Here is a 25,589-nt window from a genome sequence, read left to right as displayed (position 1 = left end):
CCAGAAATCAAACTCAGGATATCCATACGCTGATGCTCTGAGTATCCACTGGTCAGGGCCAATAAAATCTTAAAAAAAAACCAAAAAACACCTGTACACAAATGTTCACAGCAGCATTATTTATAACAGTCCAAAACTAGAAACAACCTAAATGTCCATCAGTGGATGAAAGGGTAATAAAATGTGGTCTAATCAGACACTGAACTATCACTCAGTCATAAAAAAGGAGTGAAATACTGACATATGCTACAATTTTAAGGATAAACCTTGAAAACATAATGCTCAGTGAAAGAAATCTCATATCCATGCATATTCTATGTATTCCACTGACGTGTCCAGTGGGTACGAGATTTATCTGTGGTGTGATGAAACTGTTCTAAAATTTATTGTGATGTTTGCAAAACTCTGAATATACTAAAAACCATTTGTATATTTTTTTTCTTTTTTTTTACAGGGACAGAGAGAGAGAGAGTCAGAGAGAGGGATAAGGGACAGACAGGAACGGAGAGAGATGAGAAGCATCAATCATCAGTTTTTCGTTGTGACACCTTAGTTGTTCATTGATTGCTTTCTCATACATGCCTTGACCACGGGCCTTCAGCAGACCAAGTAACCCCTTGCTTGAGCCAGAGACCTTGGGTCCAAGCTGGTGAGCTTTTTGCTCAAGCCAGATGAGCCTGCGCTCAAGCTGGCGACCTTGAAGCCTCGAACCTGGGTCCTCTGCATCCCAGTCTGACGCTCTATCCACTGCGCCACCGCCTGGTCAGGTACCGTTTGGTATATAATGTATCCCAATAAAGCTGTTTTTACATAGATAGATGAAAGATAGAGATAAAGGGATGGGTAGACAGAGAAAACAGATATAGATAACTATAGATCCACAATTCCTTATCTGAACTCCAAAAGGCCTTTATTTTATATAGTTTTTCACAAAAATAGTTTTGAAGTCAAGTATTTTCTCTACTTTGGCAGGGTACAAAATGAATGCAGCTGATGCCCTGGTAGAGCTGTACCTTTATCTGCATGATGTTTCCTTCGAGCTCGGCAGGGATCTGAAGGCTCCACCTGTCTTTGCCTTCCACTCCTTGGCTGCTCTGGGAGCCTGGCACTTTTCTCCACATGGCTACTCGCCCTTTATTGGTACCTGCTGCCAGAAGACCTTCAGGTAAAAAGAGTTCACAGTTACTGGCTTGAGAAGGGATAAGATCAGCAGCAAGCTCCCTTTTCTGACCACCGTCTCTGAACTATCAGTCCATCAGCCCTGTGCCCAGTAACATTCCAGCCCTCACCTGCTGTAACTTCCTTCGCAGGAACTGACGACTATCTGGAGATACCGTGTGTGCACGTGCGCACGTGGCTGGTGGGGATGTTGGTGCTGGTCCTTCGCTTTCTCCATGAGAGCAGAGGCCTATGCGCCTGTTCAATTTGCATCTTCAATGCTAGAACAGCACTTAGCACTCAGCAGGCACAAAAATAAATGCCACCGTGGCTCATCTCCTATTCTGTCTTCTGTGTGCGCACACACATATAGACATACATTTGCATAAATATATTTCTAAAGCTTCCCTTTCTCTTGAGGTTTTGAGAGAGAATGGAGATCAACTGCATATAGCCAGGTTGTCACACTTTTGACCAAACTCTTTAAATTTTTTTTACTTATTGATTGACTTTAGAGAGAGAGGTAAGGAGGGAGTGGGGGAAAGACATTGATTTATTGTTCCACCAGCCATGCAGTCTTTGGTTGATTCTTGGATGTGCCCTGACTGGGGATCAAACCTACAACCCTGGTGTATAGGGATGATGCTCTACCAACTGAGCTACCTGGCTAGGGCTAAACTCCTGACCTTCATGTGGGGTAAAAAGCTTCACTGTTACTTTCTCATTCTTGACTGATTTTATTCAAATGACTTGATACAGTTATAACTGAGTTACCAGTCGCTGAATAGCCATCATCATCATTTTGCAGCCAAACGAGCAACGCTGGAGGTTGGTTCTCTTTTTCCCTTATGCCAGCCCAAGAAATCTCACCTTTGGTTTTACAGTAAGAAACACAGTTTATATTTTCTTCTTTTTCAAAACCGAAATTCCCCTGTGGACTCAGGATGTAATTCTCTCCTCGTTCTAAATCCCAGAATCTACAAGGGAAGGAAGCAAGCCCAGTAAGGGAACTATGTCAGTGCACTGCCCTCAGATCTGAGGGGCTTGCCTGACTTGCAGAACAAAGCATATGAAAAGCAGTCTGTCATTATATTTAGATCTGTTCTGTGCCCTGTTCATAATCAAAGGAAGCAGCTATTAATAAAAGAGGGTCCACGTGTGACACCAGGTCACAGTGAGAACAGAGGAATTGCAAACACGTGCACCCAGAACCCCCAGTATCACGAGGAGCTACAGCAGCAAAAAGCAAGAGAATTTAACACATGATTCTGTCCATACCAAGTTTATAAAAATCAGGCAAAGAGACTCCACGACAGATACCAGGATAGCTCCACCTGGGCATGGGGGGAGGGGGATGCCTAGGATCTCTGAATACATTCTATTCTTCGATCTTGGAACTGTTACATGGGTATGTCCAATTTGTAAAAGTTCACCACATTTGAGACTGGCATTTCATCACAAACTCATTGGAGTGACAGGTCTCACCTGAGGGCTGCTTCCCCGATGGCGGTCACCAGAAGGCTGCCTTCAATCAAAGCAATGTCTGCCCGGTGACCCGTTTTCCCACTCAACATTACCTGTATAACAAGAACAACCCCCCAAAAAGCATGTTGCTTTGCTGAGACCATGCATCCCTGCTTGTGAGCCTGGAATCTGGTCTGCAGTGACTTCCTGGAGCCACCCTAGGGGAGGAAGTGCAGCGTGAATACAGACACTTGGAAAGGTACCCTCAGCTTTCCAGGATGCACAGGCCAAAGCTGACAACTACTCTTGTACATTAAATGGTTAATAACAGTAGCTGCCCAGCACATGGCACATAGTGAGCACGTTTCTAGAATGACTACCAAGCTAAGCCGAGTTCAAGTACCACTGTACCCTCCAAGGCAGGGGTCACACCTGTTTTGCAGGAACAAACCTGTCCAGAGCCCACCAGTCTGTGAGTGTCCCTGGGGGATTTGAACCCAGGTCCATGTGATGCAGTGACTATGTTTTCAATTGCTGTGCTACATACAGGATACATGAATGACCAAACAAACACCAACTTACAAAAATATCAATCCACTCCATAATCTATAAGAGTATCTCTCGGGGAAGTTCAGAGCTGAGGAATATGGATTCCTCTGATATAAACAGGAGGAGGAGGGCAGCACTAAGCAGCACCGGACACAAGGACTGGCGCATCGTCCGGGTGCTGAGGGCCCGGGCTGACGCCATGAGGCACCTTCAAGGACGCTGAGGTGTGTCTCAGCAGCCACAGGGAAATACCGCTACCCAAGGAAAGAGATGCTCATATACACCCCTCAGGTGAAACAACGTGCTCGTGTGCCTGAGTGGCAGCGGTGACAGAACACACGTGGGGGACAGTCCCTAAGGCGAGCCCCTCAATGCCTTGTCTGCACATAGCTGGGAAGCAGGGTGGTATTCCTCCCCCCAATTCCATTATGGAGGCTGAATGGGCTGCTGCAAAGATGGTGGTCATTCTGCCCCACCCAGGTCTGCAGGCTGCCAGTTAACCAGTCATGGAGGATGTAGCCTTGACTCTCACCCTGTTTGTCCACTGATGCCAGGAAAACCTCCTTCACTCTCAGTTTCCCTCACCTGTGAACTGAACGTCGTATAATACATAATGGTACTGAACAGCTCTGTTAGTGGCCTTGAAATCAATTTGCTAAGGAATTGGAAGGGTGGTTCCTCGGGTCAGGAAAACTGAGCCTGAGCCCTGCCCCTCTGCCTACCTTCATTACTTCCTCCACTTTGCCCTCAGCAGTCACCAAGTACAGGGACAGCAACAGGTTCTCTGTGATGACCACGAGCGTCTCCCTCCTCTCGATGTAGAACAGCGTGTGGATGGAGCTGTCTGTGGATGCCGCCTGGGTGGTCTTCCCTTTCTCGTCCACATAGTGCACTGTCCCTGGGGGCAAAGTTGCTAGGCAGCTTGATACTCATCAGCAGTCATGTCTACCTACTTAGGGGTAAGTCTCAAATATAACATCTTGGTCATAAAAATTTGCAAAGAAATATTTGAAAAGCATCTGCACAGACCTCATGGACTGTCATCACCAAAATAAGGTTCATTTTTTTTTTTTGTATTTTTCCAAAGTGAGAAGCAAGGTGGGGGGCAGACAGACTCCCACATGCACTTCACCGGGATCCACCTGGCATGCCCTCGAGGGGGTGATGCTCTGCCCATCTGGGGCGTTGCTCCACTGCAACCAGAGCTATTTTAGCACCTGAAGCGGAGGCCATGGAGCTGTCCTTAGTGCCTAAGCCAATTTTGCTCCAATGGAGCCTTGGCTGTGTGAGCAGAAGAGACAGAGAAGAAGGAGAGGGGGAAGGGTGGAGAAGCAGATGGGCGCTTCTCCTGTGTGCCCTGACCAGGAATCGAAACCAGGACTTCCACACGCCAGGCTAATGCTCCACCGCTGAGTCAACTGGCCAGGGCTGCTGCTTCTTTTTTTTTTTTTTTTTTAAGTGAGAGGAGAGGAGATAGTGAGACAGACTTCTGCATGCTCCCCAACCAGAATCCATCTGGCAACTCTTGTCTGGGACAATGCTCAAATCAACTGAGCTATCCTCAGTGCCTGAGGCCAATGCTCAGACCAACCAAGCTATCTGCAATACCTGGGGCCAACGTTCAAACCAATCCAGCCACTGGGAAGAGACAGATAAGAAGGAACGGGAAGGAGAGGAAGAGAGAGGGAGGGGAAGAGAAGCATATGGTCGCTTATTCCTGTGTGCCCTGACTGGGAATTGAACCTAGGTCTTCTACATGACAGGCCGAAGCTCTATCCACTGAACCAACCGGCCAGGGCCATAAGCTCCATCTTATTGGTTTAGTTCAACCTTGACACCTGCTGTCTCTTGCTAATTCTACCTCCACCACCACTAATCTTGAAGGATCCTAACATTTGCACTGATGACCCACCTGGCTCTGTAGCCTTGAAACTTTGCTCACCTTGGTCCCCTAACATGAGGTATACACATCTGTCACCCATGCAACAAGGCCCTAGGTTTGTGACCTCCTACAGCAGCGGTTCTCAACCTGTGGGTCGCGACCCCGGTGGGGGTTGAACGACCAAAACACAGGGGTCGCCTAAAGCCATGTGGGTTGCGACCCCGGCGGGGGTCGAACGACCAAAACACAGGGGTCGCCTAAAGCCATAAAATATGTATTTCCTGATGGCTTTAGGCGACCCCTGTGTTTTGGTCGTTCAACCCCCACCGGGGTCGCGACCCACAGGTTGAGAACTGCTGTCCTACAGCCTCCAGGCCCTGCCCCCTGTCCTACGCATGGCATGGCCTTTTTGCCCTGTCTTAGCCGCAGGGCCTCTCCAGCCTGGAACCCTTCCTTCTCCTGCCCACCCTGGGTATGCCAGCCCCTTGCCCACCTTCTGCTTTCTCCCCAGGCTTCTGTGCTCGGCGGGTGGAACCTACACGAGTTCTCGGGAATCCAATGCATTGCTTCTGCTCTCCAGAGCCTCCTTCCTCTACTGATCTCCTCTCATCTTATTCCCAAAGGATAACTTGAATTCTTATTAAACTGAACAGTTCGCAGCTCTCTAGAGGCTAACTGCAACAATAACGAGCATCTACTAAGCACATTATTTGTGGCAGGCTGGTGTTAAGCACTTACACGTGTATTAAGTCAAGTAACGTCTCCGGCAAGCTTGTGCAGCAAATACTCTTACTATTACCACCTCCGTTCTACACATTAAGAAGCTGAGGTAGCCCTGGCCGGTTGGCTCAGCAATAGAGTGTTGGCCCATCATGTGGAAGTCCTGGGTTCGATTCCTGGCCAGGGCACACAGGAGAAGCACCCATCTGTTTCTCCACCTTTCCCCCTCTCCTTCCTCTCTATCTTTCTCTTCCCCTCCCAAAGCCAAAGCTCCATTGGAGCAAAAGTTGGCCCAGGTGCTAAGATCGGTACAATGGCCTCTGCCTCAGGAGCTAGAATGGCTCGAGCCACAACAGAGCATTGCCCTCTTGTGGGCATGCTGGGCGGATCCCGGTCGGGCGCATGTGGGAGTCTGTCTGCCCCCCACCCCACTTCAGGGAAAAAATACAAAAAAATAAAGAAAAATAAGGCCTGGCCGGTTGGCTCAGTGGTAGAGCGTCGGCCTGGCGTGTGGGAGTCCCGGGTTCAATTCCCGGCCAGGGCACACAGGAGAAGCACCTATCTGCTTCTCCACCCTTCCCCCTCTCCTTCCTCTCTGTCTCTCTCTTCCCCTCCTGCAGCCAAGGTTCCATTGGAGCAAAGATGGCCCGGGCCTGGGGATGGCTCCATGACTTCTGCCTCAGGTGCTAGAATGGCTGTGGTTGCAACAGAGCGACACCCCAGATGGGCAGAGCATCACCCCCTGGTGGGCATGCCGGGTGGATCCCGGTCGGGCGCATATGGGAGTCTGTCTGACTGCCTCCCTGTTTCCAACTTGGAAAAATACAACAAAAAAAGAAGAAGAAAAAAAAAGAAAAACAAAATCAAGACAGGTAGCACTTAATGCATCCCACCCATGAGGGCTGACTGGTGGCTGGAGGCTGAAAGCAAAACCTACCCATCCTGTTCATGCTCCATCCCCAGAGCTTAGCCAAGCACCTGGTACATAAGAGGTACTGGACGCCTGCCGGTGGTGGTGCAGTGGATAGAGCGTCGACCTGGGATGCTGAGGTCCCTGGTCTGAAACCCTAAGGTTGCTAGCTTCAGCACAGGGTCGCTGTCTTGAGTGAGGGATCATCAACATGATCCCAAGGTTGCTGGCTTGAGCTCAAGGTCACTTGGCTTGAGCAAGGTGTCATTGGTTTGGCTTGAGCCCCCTGGTCAAGGCACATATGACAAGCAACCAGTGAACAACTAAACTGACACAACTATGAGTTGATGCTTCTCATCTCTCTCATCCTCTCTTTCTCGCTTCCTGTCTCTCTCCCTCTTTTTCTCTCTCAAAATAAACAAAAACAAAAACAGAGGTGCTTCATAACTACACAGAATGAATAACAGGAGTGCAACAAAAGCGTCTTTTCAAGATTGTCAATCTGTCTTGCTGAGCACACAGAAAGCAGGTGATAGATGGCTTCCACATCAAAACCTTTCAAATACAAATAAAGCTCAATTTGTCTCCAATCAGAGCTCAGTGAAGCCATTCTTGAATACCGGTTAAAGAGCTGCATAAAGCTGGCTAGTATATCACCCTAAGATTGGCACATGTATAACCTGTTATTTATGCAGAAACACCATCTATTTGTTTAAAATCCTTACTAGGCACCCCTAAGATGCTTCAGTGTCCTAGAATCCCAAACTAAGTTTCTCACCATCCATCAAGCTGACAAAGAATGACAGTCCTTCTTGAGAGCCCATTTTCGAGGAACTTCCAAAGCCGCTTTTCTTCCAGTTAAACATGTCCAGGGCTTTCTCATCGCCGCTCACGGCTGCCTTTGCCAACTGAACAAGGTCCCTGAAAGCAAACATGGCACAGGAAGTCAGAATCCTTGCGACTCCTCATAGAAAGGTGCTGTCCAATCCCTCTACTGGGTATATTCCCCAAAAACTCAGAAACATTGATACATAAAGACACATGCAGCCCCATGTTCATTGCAGCATTGTTCACAGTGGCCAGGACATGGAAACAACCAAAAAGCCCGTCAACAGATGACTGGATAAAGAAGATGTGGCACATATACACTATGGAATACTACTCAGCCATAAGAAATGATGACATCGGATCATTTACAGCAAAATGGTGGGATCTTGATAACATTATACGAAGTGAAATAAGTAAATCAGAAAAAAACAGGAACTGCATTATTCCATACATAGGTGGGACATAAAAGTGAAACTAAGAGACATTGATAAGAGTGTGGTGGTTATGGGGGGAAGGGGGAGAGGGAGAGGGAAAGGGGGAGGGGCACAAAGAAAACTAGATAGAAGGTGACAGAGGACAATCTGACTTTGGGTGATGGGTATGCAACATAATTGAACGACAAGATAACCTGGAGTTGTTATCTTTGAATATATGTATCCTGATTTATTGATGTCACCCCATTAAAAATAAAATTATTAAAAAAGAAAAAAAAAAAAAAAGAAAGGTGCTGTCGCTATAGATGTGCTGTGAGTGGCTCGTTGCTATGACCCCTCCAGTGTCAGGAGCCACATCCCTGCCCCACCCCCAAAGATTTAAACTCAAGGCCACCAGGTAAGCTCACACTTACTGGCCAGGAGGAGGGAGCCGGAAGAGGCAGTGAGTCAGGTGTTTCCCATATTCGTGTTTCAGCAGGGGTGCCCCTTGTACTCGGCCCCTTTGATCCGGCCTCCATAAGAGCAGGACGCCAAGCTGGAAAACCCAACATCAGGAGTGGAGGAAACACATTCTTATTGAGTGACTGGCAGAAGGCAAGGGTTACATTGGGACACTGGGCAACAGAATGTATGCTTATTCCTTTTTTTTAAAACAAAACTACATGTGCATCATGAAAAACATAAACAATTTAAAATATTTCTCTTTTTTTTTTATAGGGACAGAGAGAGAGAGAGAGTCAGAGAGAGGGACAGACAGGAATGGAGAGAGATGAGAAGCATCAATCATCAGTTTCTCCTTGTGAGACCTTAGTTGTTCATTGATTGCTTTCTCATATGTGCCTTGACCGCGGGCCTTCAGCAGACTGAGTAACCCTTGCTTGAGCCAGCAACCTTGGGTCCAAGCTGGTGAGCTTTTTGCTCAAGCCAGATGAGCCTGCGCTCAAGCTGGCAACCTCAGGGTCTTGAACCTGGGTCCTCCACATCCCAGTCCAATGCTCTATCCACTGCTCCACCGCCTGGTCAAGCAACAATTTAAAAGATTTCAATGAAGGAACCAGGAACTCTCCTATGTGCCTGTCCCCTCCCATCCTTACTCCCTGGGGATAACAACTATTGCATTTTCAGTTGTTCTAACTAACTTTTTAAAACATATCTTTCCATTGATTTGAGAGAGAGAGAGGAAGGAAGAGGGGAAGGCAAAGAGAGAGAGGAAAAGAGGGAGAGAGAGAGAGAGAAAGAGAAGAATTCCTTTGTTCTTCTACTTAGCTGTGCACTCATCGATTGCTTCCCCATATATGTCCTGACTGGGGATCAAACCCACAACCTTGGTGTTTCAGGACAATGCTCTAACCAATTGAGCTAACTGGTCAGGGCCACCAGTATCCCTTTTCTAGGCTCCTCCCTACCTCCCTGACCACCACTTACTATGTACATGTGGGCACTTGGCCTGAGCTGAATTTGGGACAGAGGAGGAGGGACAGGTCTTCTCTGATGGGAGCTGAAATGAGAGCAAGTTATTTCCTTTGTTTCTTTTGTTTTTTGTTTTTTTTAAGACTAGAGACGGAGAGAGAGTCAGAGAGAGGGATAGACAGGGACAGACAGAGGAACGGAGAGAGATGAGAAGCATCAATCATTAGTTTTTCGTTGCGCGATGCAACACCTTAGTTGTTCATTGATTGCTTTCTCATATGTGCCTTGACCACGGGCCTTCAGCAGACGGAGTAACCCCCTGCTCGAGCCAGCGACCTTGGGTCCAAGCTGGTGAGCTTTTGCTCAAACCAGATGAGCCTGAGCTCAAGCTGGCGACCTCGGGGTCTCAAACCTGGGTCCTCGGCATCCCAGTCCGACGCTCTATCCATTGTGTCAGGCTACTTCCTTTGTTTCCATCAGCTAGAGACCCCGCCCCACAGACAGATGTGTGAGAGAGAGCGAAGTGTAGCGGACAGTTCAAAAGGCACAGAGCTGGCAGACACACGTGTCAGCACCTCATTCCTCGTTCCAGACAGTCGTGAAGTCAGCTGTGCCCCTGTGTCTCTGGAGACACTGGGACACTCAGACGGCCTCAGATTAAGTGTATCTTCTTGCTTAGCAGGGGCTCTGGTGGGAGAGCTGAGGAGCCCTGTCAAGCCTGTGCCCTCAGTGGCACAGCATTTCCAAGTGCTCATTCTTTTATCACTCCGCTTCCTGCTTGAGCCCATTACTAAATTAAGACCAGCATAGATTTTCTTAGAAGGATTAGGTATTTCTGCTCTTAAATATTCTGACTCACAGGACTTGGTCAGCACATATCTGAGTTTAGTTTCAGTCCTGAGTTAATCTACTTTGTTAGCTGTTTTTTAATACAGTCAAAACTGAGACTAATGAAATTCATAATCTTGAATTCTTTTATTACTATAGAGGATTTTCAGAGCATTCCACAGCAGGGAAATCACCAAGGAAGTCAGAATTAGGGGACAGGGTAATGTCATTAGGTGGAAAATGAATAAAAAAATAGAATTAAAAAATTATCCAGATAAAAGAAACAAACTAATAGAAGAATGGGCAAGTGACATGACCAGAACAGGAAGTGTCAATGGCTCTTGTAAGTTACAGTCATCCTCAACAGCAAGAGAAATGCAAACGAGAACATGACTGAGATACCACTTTTCTAGGCAAAATTCTGAATTTGGACCCAACATTCCGTGAGGAAGCACATGCTGGTGCGTCGGTGTGAACTAATACCAGCCCAATGAAGGGAGGTTTGGGAACATCCCCTGAACCACAAGTGACACGCCCTAAGGCTCAGCCTCTCCACTTCTAGGGATTTCTCTAAACTCCCGTGTGCGAAACGACAAACACGTGAGGTTCGTCACTGCATCACTATCTGTTTAGCAGGGCTGAAAACTGCTGAAATGTTTATCAACAGGGGCTGGTGAAGTAAATCATAGTGTGTTCAGATAATGAAAAATAGGTTAAAACAGAAGAAGGAAGTTCACTGTTTGCCAGCAGGAGAGAGTGTATGACACAGTGTAAAATGAAAAAGACAAAGACAGAACCAAATCGCATGTTATTACTTATGTGAAAGAAGAGGAGAATTAAGGAGACAAGATCCTCTGTGTGGTGTCTCCAGCCAAAAATGTTTCATATAAAGAAAGGGATAAGCAAACAAATCTACACTGTGGGACATTCTTCACAAAATTAGTCTTAATAAAAAGGTCAACGCCATGAAAGGCCAAAAAAATATTAAAAATTAAGAAAAAATTAAAAAGAGAGAGAAAGAAAAGAGAAAGAAGAAATACAAGATTGGAGAACTTTTCTTGATTAAAGGAGACTGAAGATCCTGGCCTGTGGTGGCGCAGTGGATAAACCTTTGGCCTGGAGTGCCAACGTTGCCGGTTTGAAACCCTGGGCTTCCCTGGTCAAGGCACATACAGCAAGCAAGCAATGAACAACTAACATGAAGCAACTATGAATTGTTACTTCCCATTCCATGCTCCCATTTCTCTCCTGTCTGTAAAATCAATAACGTATTTAAAAAAAAAAAGGGTTTTTTTTTGTTTTTTGGGGGTTTTTTTTGGTATTTTTTTGAAGTTGGAAACGGGGAGGCAGTCAGACAGACTCCTGCATGTGCCTGACCAGGATCCACCCGGCATGCCCACCAGGGGGCGATGCTCTGCCCATCTGGGGCGTCGCTCTGCCGCATTCAGAGCCATTCTAGCGCCTGAGGCAGAGGCCACAGAGCCATCCTCAGCGCCCGGGCCATTTTTGCTCCAAATGGAGCCTTGGCTGCAGGAGGGGAAGAGAGAGACAGAGAGGAAGGAGAGGGGGAGGGGTGGAGAAGCAGATGGGCGCTTCTCCTGTATGCCCTGGCCGGGAATCGAACCTGGGAATCCTGCATGCCAGGCCAACGCTCTACCACTGAGCCAACTGGCCACGGCAAAAAAAAAAAGTTTAAAAAAAATAAAAAATAAAAACAATAAAGGAGACTGAAGAGAAATGACAGCTACACACAATGCATGGCCCTTGACTACATTCTGGATTAGGACATGGTCAGCTATAAAGGACGTTTACTGGGACAGCTGGAGAAACTGTCAAATGGACTGCGCACTAGGAACTAGTACCGCATCAACGTTCTATTTCTTTCTTTCTTTTTATTTTATTATTATTATTTTTAACGTTCCCTTTCCTGAGTGAACCATATGCAGATATATTGTGGTTATGTGGGAGAATGTCCTTGTTCTTGGGGAGTGATGCCAAAGTATCAAGGGGGGAACGAAATATGATGTCTGTGACAAACTCTCAATCATGGAAAAATATATAGAGAGAAAGCAGATGTTAAAATGTTAAAAACTGGTGGATTCATGTAATGCGTATCTGGGTGTTCCCTGTACTACTCTTTGAACTCCTCTGAAAGATTTGAAAATTTGCGCCTGGCCTGTGGTGGCCCAGTGCACAGATCCTCGACCTGGAATGCTGAGGTCACCAGTTCGAAACCCTGGGCTTGCCTGGTCAAGGCACAAACAACAAGCAACCAGTGAACAAATAAAGTGAAGCAACTATGAGTAGATACTTCTCAATCCTCCCACCTCTGTAAAATCAATAAAGAAAATCTGAAAAGGAAAAAAATCTCTGAAAGTTGGGGAGAGAATGCATTCTGATGTTCCCGTGTGCACCCGAAGATTCTGGGAGACTTGAAGGAGCTACGGATGCCGCGGCATAGAAAGGGGACACCGATGGGCACGGTGGAGAGGCTTTCAAAGTACACACCGTTTCATGGCCTCTGAGCTTTGAAACACGTAAATGTATTAGCTGAAACATGTAATAATAAATGAACACACTGTAAAATTTCGGCTATACATCTGTTAATCAAATTTGGTCTAGATCAGGGTTTCTCAACCTGGGCACTATTGACATTTTGTGTGGAATAATTCTCTGTTGATGGTCTGTCCTGTGGATTGTAGGGTGTTGAGTAATATCTCTGGCCTCTACCCGTCAGATGCAGTTAGAACAGCCCCTCTTCATTATGACAACAAAACATGTTTCTAAACACTGCCAGACATGCTGCGGGGCAGACCAAGCAGGTTAAAGTCCTTGAGCCAGACAGTCAGGACGGGGCTCCCAGCAATGGAGCAGTGTGTGCAGGGCAGCTGGTGATTTGGTGGGTGCCATAAAAGTAACAATATCTGAGGTGTTGAGTTCATCTTTATGAATATTAGTTGCCTAGAAACGTTCATTTTAAAAAAGACAGGCGTATCTCTACCATAGAGTAGAACGGTAGAATAAAATTTTCAAAACTGCTTCCAATATGAAACAAAATCTGCTGTGACATTTGACCTGATCAACTAAATTTGGCAACCACATGTTTTAAATCATTAGGTTTTTAACACCTTTCTCAATGTGTCCCTAAGGGCACAGACAGGAAATGTTGAGATCTGAAATCAGTGTTACTAGATTTGCTTACCCTGTCCCCTGACAGGAGGCAGTTTCCGTTGGTGCTCCAGTTGAGGACAGTGATGTCACTGGTGTGCATTGGGGGGACCGCATGATGCTCCTTGTCCTGCTTATTAAATATGGTCACTTCTCCCGTCTCCCATCCAACAGCCAGGATCAGCCGCGTCGGGTGCCAGCACATGGAAGTGACCCGGCACAACCTCTCAATATCTGTATCAGGCACACGCTCACCCTACAATGGACAAGAGGTAGATCCCATGTAACAGTCCCATATAAGCGAGGGGCAGCTACTCAAACAATCTATGACTAATCAGTGGAATGATATTAACTAGAAAATATAGAGAACTGTTGATTAAGGAACTGTTTAATTTAATTTTCATGGCAACACCAATCCTGCCCCAGCTGAGCTATGAAAATATAAGGTTAACACACAACAGACCACATTGACCAGCTTGACAAGGAGTAGGACCTCATACTCACAGCTGCTTGGCAGCTAGCTAGCATTTTAATGGGTTCCAATAAAACTTATAAAAACAAGTGGTAGGCCAGGTGAAGTCTGCTGACCCCAAGGTTCTCAGTGTGGTCAGATGACTCCCAAGGCCTTTTCAGGGGCTGCAAAGTCAGTTCCTTTCAGAAAGTTACTAAGAAGTTATTTGCCTTGTTTACTTTCTTTTTCTCACCAGTGTACAGTGGAGTTTTCCAGAGGCTATGTAATGTGTGATGATGTCATTGCTCTGATAGCTAGTGTAATATGTGCTTACATATTCTTGTGTTTTCTAGAATTTTCTAAGAAAACAGGTTTAGGGATAAATATGTGTTTTCAGAGATTAACTCAGTTTTTTATTTCCTTGTTTTTTTTAATTCTTTAAATTTTTTATTTATTTATTTTTTACAGAGAGAGTGAGTCAGAGAGAGGGATAGACAGGGACAGACAGACAGGAACGGAGAGAGATGAGAAGCATCAATCATTAGTTTTTCATTGCGCGCTGCGACACCTTCGTTGTTCATTGATTGCTTTCTCCTATGTGCCTTGACCACGAGCCTTCAGCAGACCGAGTAACCCCTTGCTGGAGCCAGCGACCTTGGGTCCAAGCTGGTGAGCTTTTCTTCAAACCAGATGAGCCCGCACTCAAGCTGGCGATCTTGGGGTCTTGAACCCGGGTCCTCTGTATCCCAGTCTGATGCTCTATCCACTGCGCCACCGCCTGGTCAGGCTGTTTTTTTTAAAATTTAGAAATTTAATAGAGATGAACTCAGTTTGTTCCCAGTACTTCTACCAGATTCTTTCTAGTCATCTCCAGTTATACCTATTACATCTGTGACCTCATTATCATCTAATAATTATTTAGAAATCCTATAGTTTTCCTTTTGCCACAAAAGTACACAAAAAGTACTAGATTTGGAGCTGGACTTTGTTTTGTAATAATATTTTAAAATTTTCTTTTCTTCCTTTTTTTTATTATGTGAGAAGTGGGGAGACAGAGACAGACTCCCACATGCCCCCTGACCAAGAGCCAACCAGCAAGCCCCAACCAGGTGATGCTCTGATGCTCTGCCTGGCTGGGCCACAGCTCCGTTGCTCATCAACTGAACTATTTTAGTGCCTGAGGCTGAATCCATGGAGCCATCCTCAGCATCTGGGGCTAACTTGCTTGCACCATTTGAGCCATGGCTGAGGAAAGGGAGAGAGAGGAGAGAGAGAGTGAGATGGGGGGAGAGACGGAGAAGCTGATGGTTGCTTCTCCTCTGTGCCCTGACTAGAAATTGAACCTGGGACTTCTACACAGGGGGCCAAAGCTCCACTGCTTCGCCAACCAGCCAGTGCCAAAATTTTCTAAATTTAAAAATTTTGTCTAAAATTGCTAGTATTTTGTAACTTAATATTTATTCTAAGTCTTTATTTTTTATTTGTTTATTTATTACAGAGACAGAGAGTGAGTCAGAGCGAGGGATAGACAGGGACAGACAGACAGGAAAGGAGAGAGATGAGAAGCATCAATCATTAGTTTTTCATTGTGCTTGCAACACCTTAGTTGTTCATTGATTGCTTTCTCATATGTGCCTTGACCGCGGGCCTTCAGCAGACCGAGTAACCCCTTGTTGGACCCAGCGACCTTGGGTTCAAGCTGGTAGACTTTTGCTCAAACCAGATGAGCCTGAGCTCAAGCTGGCGACCTTGGGGTCTCGAACCTGGGTCCTCTGCATCCCAGTCCGACGCTCTATCCACTGCGCCACCGCCTGGTCAGGCTTAATATTTATTCTAAAGGAAAATGTTATAACACATGTTGGAGAGTTCTCTGAATCCTAGAATGAAGGAATCCACTCCAAAGAAGCTGGGTAACCACGTGCTCGGTGCTGGTGCTGGACAAACACGAGAGCAGATGGGGCCCTGGCTGAGCTTCCATCTATGGAGAGGCGCAAGACTGGTGAGAGTAACAAATGGGCCTCCAATGATGAGGCTGACAGGACACCAAGAGGGTCTGTCCTTGTGGGGAAGGAAGGGCTTTTTTAGGAAGTGCCACCCAGTCACTTTCATCTGGAGGACTAATACAGCAAAAAGGCCAAGGGGACTCTCCTGTGCAAAGGGCACAGTGGGCCACATCAGGGATTTCCGTCACCACCCAAAGAGCAATGTGGGGTTGGGCAGGAGACAGTAGTCGGAGATTCCATCTATGGTTCCAAAAGATGGCTTCTGGGGGGCTGGGGGAGGGGCCTTTAGGATATAGCTGCTGCAGTGAGGAAGCTGTGCTAATTTGCCAGAGGCTCCAGGGCTACACCAGATGAATTTGGCCACGTATTACAAGGTGTGGAAGGAGTGTCACCAGCATTCCCAGGCCCCTGTCCTGGGTGTGGGGATAAACGCTCAGCCTTTGAAGGTAAGTGTGGGGCAGGGGACAGCAGGGCTAAGTTCACTCTAGTCTGGACTTGTGAATTCTGAGGTCTGTGCCAAACACCCAGATGTCCTGTGGGCAGCTAGGTTTTTAAGTCTGCAGCTCAGGGGGGACTTTTGGGTTGGAGACCTAGGTTTGTAAGTTGTTCATTGATAGACAGTGACAGATCACAAGAGGAGGAGGAAATACATGGAGGGAGAAGAAGCCTAGACAAGCTAGAGGTATGCCAAGAGCGCCCCAGTTTGGAAGGAGAGGAAGGGTGAGGAAGGGCCCTGCAGTTCCATGGCATGTTTCCCAGAGGACTTTTTTTTTTTTTTTAATTTTATTTTATTTTCATTTTTCTGAAGCTGGAAACAGGGAGAGACAGTCAGACAGACTCCCGCATGCGCCCAAACCAGGATCCACCCGGCACGCCCACCATGGGGCCACGCTCTGCCCACTAGGGGGCGATGCTCTGCCCATCCTGGGCGTCGCCATGTTGCGACCAGAGCCACTCTAGCGCCTGAGGCAAAGGCCACAGAGCCATGCCCAGCGCCCGTGCCATCTTTGCTCCAATGGAGCCTCAGCTGCGGGAGGGGAAGAGAGAGACAGAGAGGAAGGTGCGGCGGAGGGGTGGAGAAGCAAATGGGCGCTTCTCCTGTGTGCCCTGGCCGGGAATCAAACTCGGGTCCTCCGCACGCTAGGCCGACGCTCTACCGCTGAGCCAACCGGCCAGGGCCCCCAGAGGACTTTACAAGAGTATGGGGCAGTGCAGAGAGAGACATCAGATAAGGACCCAAAAGTACAAAGGGCGGCATACACAGATGTTGCTGATGACCCTAGCTGCTTGGGTGAAGTATCTAGGGCAGGGGTCTCAAACTCGCGGCCCGCGGGCCCCGAGTTTGAGACCCCTGATCTAGGGTAACAGCTTGACTGCAGAGGGCTGAGGAGTAAGTGGGAAAGAAAATCTGGTTTTCTTCATGAAGTATGAGGGGCGTTGTGCACTGAGAATTTTGTTGGGGGGGGAACTGGAAGTTTGAGGAGCACCTACAAAGTTTCTGCTATGGGTTGAATTGTGCAAGATTCCAAAAAGGTATGTTGATGTTCTAACCACTGGTATTTGTAATATGACCTTATTTGAAAATAGGGTCTTTGCAGATTATCAAGTTGAAATAAGGTAATTAGGGTGGTCCCTAATCCTATATGACTGTGACCATAACAGGGGACACAGAGGAGATGGCCTTGTGATGACAGAGGAAGCGACTGGGGTGGTGCAGGTACAAACGAAGGAATACCAAGGAGTACCAAGGACTGCTGGCAACCAGAACCAAAGACAAACCATGGAACAGGTCCTGCCCTGGAGCCTTCAGAGAGCGAGGCCCTGCTGACCCCTTATTTCAGATTTCTGACCTCCAGAACTGGGAAAGAATGCATTACTGTTGTTTTAAGCCAACCAGTTTGTGGTTATGTATTATGGCAGCTAAGGAAACTAACAGTTTCAAATGGCTAATTTGAGCCAACAGGAGACTGGATCAGGATGGACAGACAATGCTGAGGACCATTTCTGGTTGGTGACTGTTGACTGTGGATTCTATCTTAAACATTCCTAAATATGTCCCCAAGCCTAAATCACAGAGGGAAAAGAATTAACCCTATAAGAGAGCTTTTATAATACTGGGAGTTGAGACCTCAGTGAGAACTCACAAACACACACACTACATTCATGCACACCCCATGTCACGTACCCTACACCCCCTTACCCCACCCACCTATACCCCAAACCATACCCTACACACCCACACACAGAACAAAAGAGAGCAAGAGCCAGACGTCACTGAAGTCCTATCATTGCTTCCAGTACGCACTTGTTCCAGGTATATATCCACGCTGTCTCCCAAGGCTGTGCTGAAGGAGGCGACTGCTAGGAACGGATGAACAGGGTGCCAACTGATGTGGGAAGGAGCCCCAGCTGAGTCTGGGGCTTCTATCCGGTAGTCAAAGTAGAGGGCCATGATGAAACCCAGACCTAGTCAGGGTTGGTACCTGCAAGGGAAAGAACCAAGTCCCGTGGTTTGAACAAAACCACTATGTGTAGAATTAGGAAAGAAAAGCATCACAAACTTAAACTCATAAGACATTCAGCAACTTATAAGGTCCCTTCAAACCGATTCAGGCAATTTTATGTGGAAGAGATTGCTAACAGGAAAAAAATGTACAATTGGAAGCCAGGGATTGCACCTGCAACGATCCAGAGCGTAACAGAAAACAGTAAAACTTCTTGCCATCCAAAGAGCAAAGACAAGCCCTGCCACCTGGACTACGTGTGTAACCCTTAATCTCTTTTATCCAATCATAATAAGGACAATTTGTACTTCTATAGTCCCATTTAGGCAAAACCTTCAAGACAAATAAAACTACTTCACAAGAGAAATATATAGAAAAACCTTAATTTCTGATAAGTTTGAAAACCAAGGCCATCTTCACTTTCAACTCCCAGGTGGCAGAAGGCAAAAGGATTCCTTGGTTAGAGTCAAGTAAAACCCACAGCAGCAGCAGAGAAGTTGAACTTCCTTAGTTACAGGAACTTAACACCTTCCTTCCTTTCCTCCCTCTTTCCCTTCCTTTCTCTCTCTTTCCTGGAAAACATGTGTGATCTGTACCTTTGAGGGAGGGGTAGGATTTTTTTTTTTTTTTTTAACAGAGACAGAGAGTCAGAGAGAGGGATAGACAGGGACAGACCGACAGAAAAGGAGAGAGATGAGAAGCATCAATCATTAGTTTTTCGTTGCGTGTTGCAACACCTTAGGTGTTCACCGATTGTTTTCTCATATGTGCCTTGACCGTGGGCCTTCAGCAGACCGAGTAACCCCTTGCTCGAGCCAGCGACCTTGGGCTCAAGCCAGTGAGCTTTTGCTCAAACCAGATGAGCCTGCACTCAAGTTGGAGACCTCAGGGTCTCGAACCTGGGTCTTCCGCATCCCAGTCCGACGCTCTATAGGACGTTGAATGAAATTAGTCTGACTCCTGCCCAGTTTTTCATGCCCTAAAGTAAGTTTGGGGAAGCTAACTAGTGGAGAAGAGAGAGAGTATGTGTAGGGTGTCTTGTTGTTGCTTAAAGTGATTCAACTTTACAACCAATATGATGGGTATTGTCAGAAAAATAGAAAACAAGAAGTATTGGTGGGGATGTGGAGAAATTAAAACCCTTGTGCATTGCTAGTGGGTGTGTAAAATAGTGCAGCCGTTATGGAAAACAGTATGGTGGTTCCTTAAACATTAAACATGAAATTACCACATGATTCTGCAATTGCTGTTCTGGGTATATACCCCAAAAATTTTTTTTAAAGATTTTATTTATTGACTTTTTAGAGAGAGGAGGGAGAGAAAGGAGAGGGGGGTGAGTGGGAAGCATCAACTCCCATATGTGCCTTAACTGGACAAACCAGGGTTTTGAACCAGTGACGTCAGCATTCCAGGTCAACGCTTTATCCACTGCGCCACCACAGGTCAGGCTATACCCAAGGAATTAAAAAAAGCAGGACTTGAACAGATATTTGTTTACAAATATTCATAGCAGTATTATTCACAGTAGCCAAAGGTGGAAACAATCCAAACGCCTATTGACCACGATGAATAAACAAAATGTGGTATTGATACAATGGAATATTATTCAGCCTTACAGAGGAATGGAATTCCGACACATTATAACATGCGCAAACCTAGAAGACATTATGCTGGGTGAAAAACAGGCCACACACAAAGGGACAAATAATGTTATTATTCCACTTACACGAGGTACCTCGAGTAGTCAAATTCAGAGACAGAAAGTAGATTGGTGGGTGCCGGGGCCTGCTGGGGCCAGGAGGTGAGGTGAGAGGAGCAGTTATTTAATATATACCATACACTTTTAGTTGAGGAAGATGGAAAAAGTTCTGGAGATGATGGTGGTGATGGTTGTACAAAATGTAAATGTACTCAATGCCACTGAAGTGTATAGTTAGAAACAGTTAAAATAACTTTTATATTATGCATATTTAACCGCAACAAAAATTGTGCAAAACAATTATTCAACACCTGCAAAATTCTATCACTCTATCATTGTAGAAAGTGGACTATGCCATTTGCTATTAGTCATACAACAGCTGTGTCAGAGGAAGCTGCAAACACTCAGTGTGGATCCAGGGAAGGAAACCCCTTCAGTGAGAAGTCAAAAAGCATGCGAGAACAAACGAACAGTCACATTTCAAATGTTTACCTTTTTCTTACAAATATACTACACCCAGAAATGAGAGGATATTTTATAGCTTCATATTCATTTTGAAATATGCCCTCATTTTTGTGAGCAGAATATATATCCTGAATACTAAACAAAGACCAAATTTTCAAGGTTGTGCTCTCACTGTCACAAACTGTTGAGCACCTCTGAGTCCTGGTGGAACAGCCGGGCAGGAGGGGGATGAGGGGACTGAAGTCCAGGGAAGGGGCAGGATACAGGGTCTCCTGGACACACACATCACTTAGGAGACATCTACAATGCTCAAAGCTCTGATTTCTTTGAGTAAAGTCCTTATGCAAACCTTCAAACAAAGCCATTAAAAATGAAAACAGGCCTGACCTGTGGTGGTGCAGTGGATAAAGCATCGACCCGGAAATGCTGAGGTCGCTGGTTCAAAACCCTGGGCTTGCCTGGTCAAGGCACATATGGGAGTTGATGTTTCAAGCTCCTCCCCCCTTCTCTCTCTGTTTCTTTCCCTCTCTCTCTCTCTCCTCTCTAAAAATAAATAAATAAAAATTTAAAAAAATTTCGCCTTTAAAAACAAAAAAAGAAAAAAAAAAAATGAAAACACACCAGCCTTGGCTGGGTGGCTCAGTGAGGCTGGGTGCCTCACGGTCCTGGCACCCTGAGGGCTTGGGTTCTATCCCGGGTCAGGGGACATATGAGAAGCTGTCTATGAGTGCACAACTAAGTGGAACAACCAGTTGATGCTTCTCTCCCCTCCCCTTTTCTCTCCCCCCTCGAATCAATGGTAAGGTGACCAATCGTCCTCCTTTAGGGAGGACAGTCCTTTTGTAAACTCCGTCCTCCCTTGAAAAGTGTCCTCCTACATGTCCTCCTTTTTGACATTGGAAGATTAATCTGTAAATGTCCGTATTTGATATGCAGTTGATCCATTGCGTGTGATGTGACGTATTTTTATCTAAACGAGTACTTTTTTCTTACAATTATTATAAATTAATAGACATGTAAGCATAATTACAATATAAAATACTACAGATGTTTTTATTATGCATTTATCATATTACAGTATATTATTGTTGCAATGAATAAAAGGTTTATTTATGATATTGTTTTCAATTTATTTTTGTCCTTTTCATTGTAAAAAGTTGGTCACCTTATCAATGAAATAATTAAAATAAATAAAAGATAAAAACTAACCCATAAAAAAACCCAGATAAGCATCTGGTAAGATTTAATATAGCTAAGGAAACCTTTTCTTTTTTTCCTTTAAAGATTTTATTTTATTGATTTTAGGGGGGGTGGAATGAAAAGCCTTTGTATGTGCCTTGACCAGGCACACCCAGGTTTCAAACCTACGACCTCAGTGAGGCTCTATGCACTGCGCCATCTCAGGTCAAGGCCAAAGGAAACCTTTTTTTTTCTTCTCTTTTTTTTTTTTTTTAATTTTTTTTTTTATTTATTCATTTTTTTTTTTTTTTTTTTTTTTTAGAGAGGAGAGAGACAGAGAGGGAGAGAGAGGAGAGAGAGACAGAGAGAAGGGGGGAGGAGCTAGAAGCATCAACTCCCATATGTGCCTTGACCAGGCAAGCCCAGGGTTTTTTTTTTTTTTTTCTTCTCTTACATGTGTGGCCACTGGGATCCACCCAACCACTCTCGTCTGGGGCTGCTGCTCTGCCCATCTGTGGCCATGCTTGCAACCAAGCTATTTTTAGCACCTAAGGTGGAGGCTCCACAGAGCCATTATCAGCGCCCTAGGCCAATGCGCTGAAACCAATCAAGCCATGAACCATGGCTGCAGGAGGGGAAGAGAGAGCAAAAGAGAACGGGGAGGTGGAGGGGGAGAAGGAGATGGTTGCTTCTCCTGTGTGCCCTGGCTAGGAATTGGTCCCAGGACATCCACATGCCCAGCCGACATTCTACCACTAAGCCAACTGGCCAGGACTGAAGGAAACCTTTATAGTGAGTTTAACATGTTACAGCCAACCAAGTGTCTAAATCAGAGGTAGTCAACCTTTTTATACCTACCGCCCACTTTTGTATCTCTGTTAGTAAAATATTCTAACCACCCACTGGTTCCATGGTAATGGTGATTTATAAAGTAGGGAAGTAACTTTATAAAATTTATAAAGCAGAGTTGCAGCAAGTTAAAGAATATAATAATAATTACTTACCAAGTACTTTATGTCGGATTTTCGCTAAGTTTGGCAGAATAAATCTTTATAAAACAACTTACTATAGTTAAATCTATCTTTTTATTTATACTTTGGTTGCTCCGCTACCGCCCACCATGAAAGCTTGAATGCCCACTAGTGGGCAGTAGGGACCAGGTGGACTACCACTGGTCTAAATTATGGACTATGGGAAAATATTTTTCATATTTAACAAGTTTGCTTTGTGAAAATATTCCTCTGCAAAATGACAAATGTTAACTTGTAATAATGGAGAATTATAATAGTATTTGAAAAATTTAAACCTGATTTCCTCTGTATTTTTTTTTTTTTTTTTTGTATTTTTCCGAAGTTGGAACCGGGGAGAGACAGTCAGACAGACTCCGCATGCGCCTGACCGGGATCCACCCGGCATGCCCACCAGGAGCCGATGCTCTGCCCCTCCGGGGCGTAGCTCTGTTGCGACCAGAGCCACCCCAGAGCCCGGGGCAGAGGCCAAGGAGCCATCCCCAGCGCCCGGGCCATCTTTGCTCCAATGGAGCCTCGGCTGCGGGAGGGGAAGAGAGAGACAGAGAGGAAGGAGAGGGGGAGGGGTGGAGAAGCAGATAGGTGCCTCTCCTGTGTGCCCTGGCCGCCAATTGAACCCGGGACTTCCGCACGCCAGGCCGATGCTCTACCACTGAGCCAACTGGCCAGGGCTGTATTTTTTATTTCAAACATCACTTTGTATTAAGCATGTGTGCTAACAGATCTTTATGTTACCTATTTCCTCCTGCCTGGGGCTTTCCCAGAGCTTTCTCTCCCACACCCCTCCTTTGGATACTCAGGAAGCCTCCTTTCCTCTAGGGAACTCTCGGACTTGACTTTCAGGTTGTTTGGTGCTTCTGTTGTGTCCCCACAGAACACTGTACTTTTCCATCGCTGCATTTAGACTTTATTATAAATGTGTATTTGACTGACCATCCTCCACTCCCTACCAGATTATCTGCCCCACAGGGTGAGGGACTGTTGCTTTCCCAGGCCCCAGAACAGTGTTTAGCAAAGAACAGACCCTCAATAAGTGAATCCCTACTGAAGATATCTGTTAGCAAGGAAAGATGCCCTTGATGTTCTGTTAGCTGTAAAAAGTGGGTTACAGGCCAAAGGGTGAGAGTCCATTTTTATACAATATATGATTGTTCATCATTCACCTGCATTTTAACATTTTTTAATGATTATCATCTGCATAATCACAAAAGAAAAATTACCAGAGTAAACACAAGAAAAAAGGACTAACAATAAACTCTTGACTGATAGCCTGGCCAGATAGCTCAGTTGGTTAGATAGAGGATCATCCCGGTTCAATCACAGGTCAGTGCACATACAGAAACGGATGTTCCTGTCTCTTGCTCTCTCCCTTCCTCTCTCTAAAATTAATAAACATTAAAAAAAATCATTTCCAATGACATCAATGAATGGCATCAGTTCAGAAACAAGTGAACTTCTTTTCCTTAAAACAAACTGACGGTCAGTAGAACATTAAAAGCATCTGGTAAATATATGAAAACTTTGGAGGAAAGAAAAGACTTCCCTTTGTTCTAATCAATTTACTGCTTTTGGCTCCAGCAGCCCAACATTGCTACCGCCTCCATTTAAACCAACTTTTGGGGAAGGATCTGTTCAGCTCATTTGACTTAAGGGGTTCATGGTAGTAAGACTAATTTAAGTTGCTTTACCGCTTGGAAATGCTGCACAAGGGAACAGGAAGGAATTTGGTAAAGTAGGAACTAAGTGGACGGGCGTGGGAGGCTGGCACTAGTGGCCACTCCGCAAAGTCTCACCCTCTATCTCGGCCACAGGCCCCAGACCTCGAGACAAGCAGGGTGAGAGCTGCATCTCGTGGATACGAAGGAAAGCCATCGCTGGTTGAGACGGCGCGACCCGCAAAAAAAGGTGGTTTCTTATTCTCGTCTTGCCCAGGGATCCCGAGTGCTCTGCCAGTCCCCCACCAAGCCGCCGGGTCAGCGCCCACCGGACTCGCACGGCCACGCGGCCCTCAATAGGACCCGGACTGCGCTTGAGGTGGCCGTCACCCCTAAGCCTTGACCTACCCGCGGCGGGCCGCGGGAGATCCGCCGAGACCGGATTTCCGGACGAAAATAACTTGGGAGGGCGCGGGACCCGGTCTGGCTCGCCAGGTTGTCGCCCTCCTCCCGGCCCCACACCCCTCGCACCACTCGAGTCCCTCCCCGGCTCCGATTCGTCGTCGCCCTCCTCCGGCTCTCGACCCCCTGATTACTCACTTCCTCGACCTGTCACCCTCGGCTCCCAGCTGCCTCCGCCTTAGACTCCCCTCACTTACCCCGGGCCTCAGCGCTGCCGCGCGTTGCCGGGACAACGGCAGCTTGTGAACCGCGGAAACAGCCGAAGTTAGCGACGCGGCTGCCGAGTCCGTCCGAAGTGCCACAACAGGCCGGAAAGAGCCGAAAACAATCGGGAATGTTCGTACGACACGAAGGGCTAGGTTCCCCTGCAGGTTCCGGCGGGAAGCCAGCTCCGCGGTCTTGCCGGGCAGTTTTTCCCCATCCCACCCACCGTTAAAAATTAACGCTAGCTCGGAAACGGGGCCGAGAGACCAAGGTATGCCATTCTGAGCAGAGAAGGGAGCTGGCGAAATTCTTCCAGGGTGATGGCTATGCAAAGCCTCTTCGGACCCACTCCTGTAGTTACACCTTTCCGACCGCGTAGGTCAGTCAGAAGGTGGAGGAAGGCAGCAGAGACTGCGGGGGGAAGAAACAACGTCATCTTCTTTAGGAATACAGACTCTCGCTAGGGTGATTAGAGCTTCGTCCTGATTGGCAAACAGGTTCGATCCCCGGTTAGGGCACATAAAGAGATTGATGTTTCTCTTTCTCCCTCCCTCCTTCCTTCCCCTTTCTCCTCTCTCTCAAATCAAT

General features: G+C 46.4%; 1 protein-coding gene across 10 annotated transcripts in view; it reads right to left on the bottom strand.

Annotated features, from left to right (window-relative positions):
* Window positions 1-25,589, bottom strand: part of IFT140 (intraflagellar transport 140) — a 109,929-nt gene that overhangs the window by 82,814 nt on the left and 1,526 nt on the right. For 4 of the 10 annotated variants that reach the window (XM_066275340.1, XM_066275346.1, XM_066275347.1 and 1 more), the window contains exons 2-10: window positions 24,995-25,412; window positions 18,111-18,288; window positions 13,386-13,607; window positions 8,359-8,480; window positions 7,462-7,604; window positions 3,894-4,069; window positions 2,644-2,735; window positions 2,029-2,135; window positions 1,014-1,159 (exon numbers count right to left, since the gene is read on the bottom strand). In XM_066275340.1, the coding sequence (XP_066131437.1) occupies window positions 1,014-1,159; window positions 2,029-2,135; window positions 2,644-2,735; window positions 3,894-4,069; window positions 7,462-7,604; window positions 8,359-8,480; window positions 13,386-13,607; window positions 18,111-18,257 (1,155 nt within the window). In that variant the 5' untranslated portion in view covers window positions 18,258-18,288; window positions 24,995-25,412. Of the gene's footprint in view, window positions 1-1,013; window positions 1,160-2,028; window positions 2,136-2,643; window positions 2,736-3,893; window positions 4,070-7,461; window positions 7,605-8,358; window positions 8,481-13,385; window positions 13,608-18,110; window positions 18,289-24,473; window positions 24,722-24,743; window positions 24,895-24,935; window positions 25,429-25,589 lie in introns of those variants that run through there. The other 6 variants (XM_066275344.1, XM_066275345.1, XM_066275339.1 and 3 more) reach the window with 5 other exon arrangements.

The sequence above is a fragment of the Saccopteryx bilineata genome, chromosome 4 (genome assembly GCF_036850765.1).
Source record: "Saccopteryx bilineata isolate mSacBil1 chromosome 4, mSacBil1_pri_phased_curated, whole genome shotgun sequence".
Lineage (NCBI taxonomy): Eukaryota > Metazoa > Chordata > Mammalia > Chiroptera > Emballonuridae > Saccopteryx > Saccopteryx bilineata.
The sequence above is the reverse complement of the archived record's forward strand: the minus strand, read 5'-3'. Positions and strand labels throughout refer to the sequence as shown.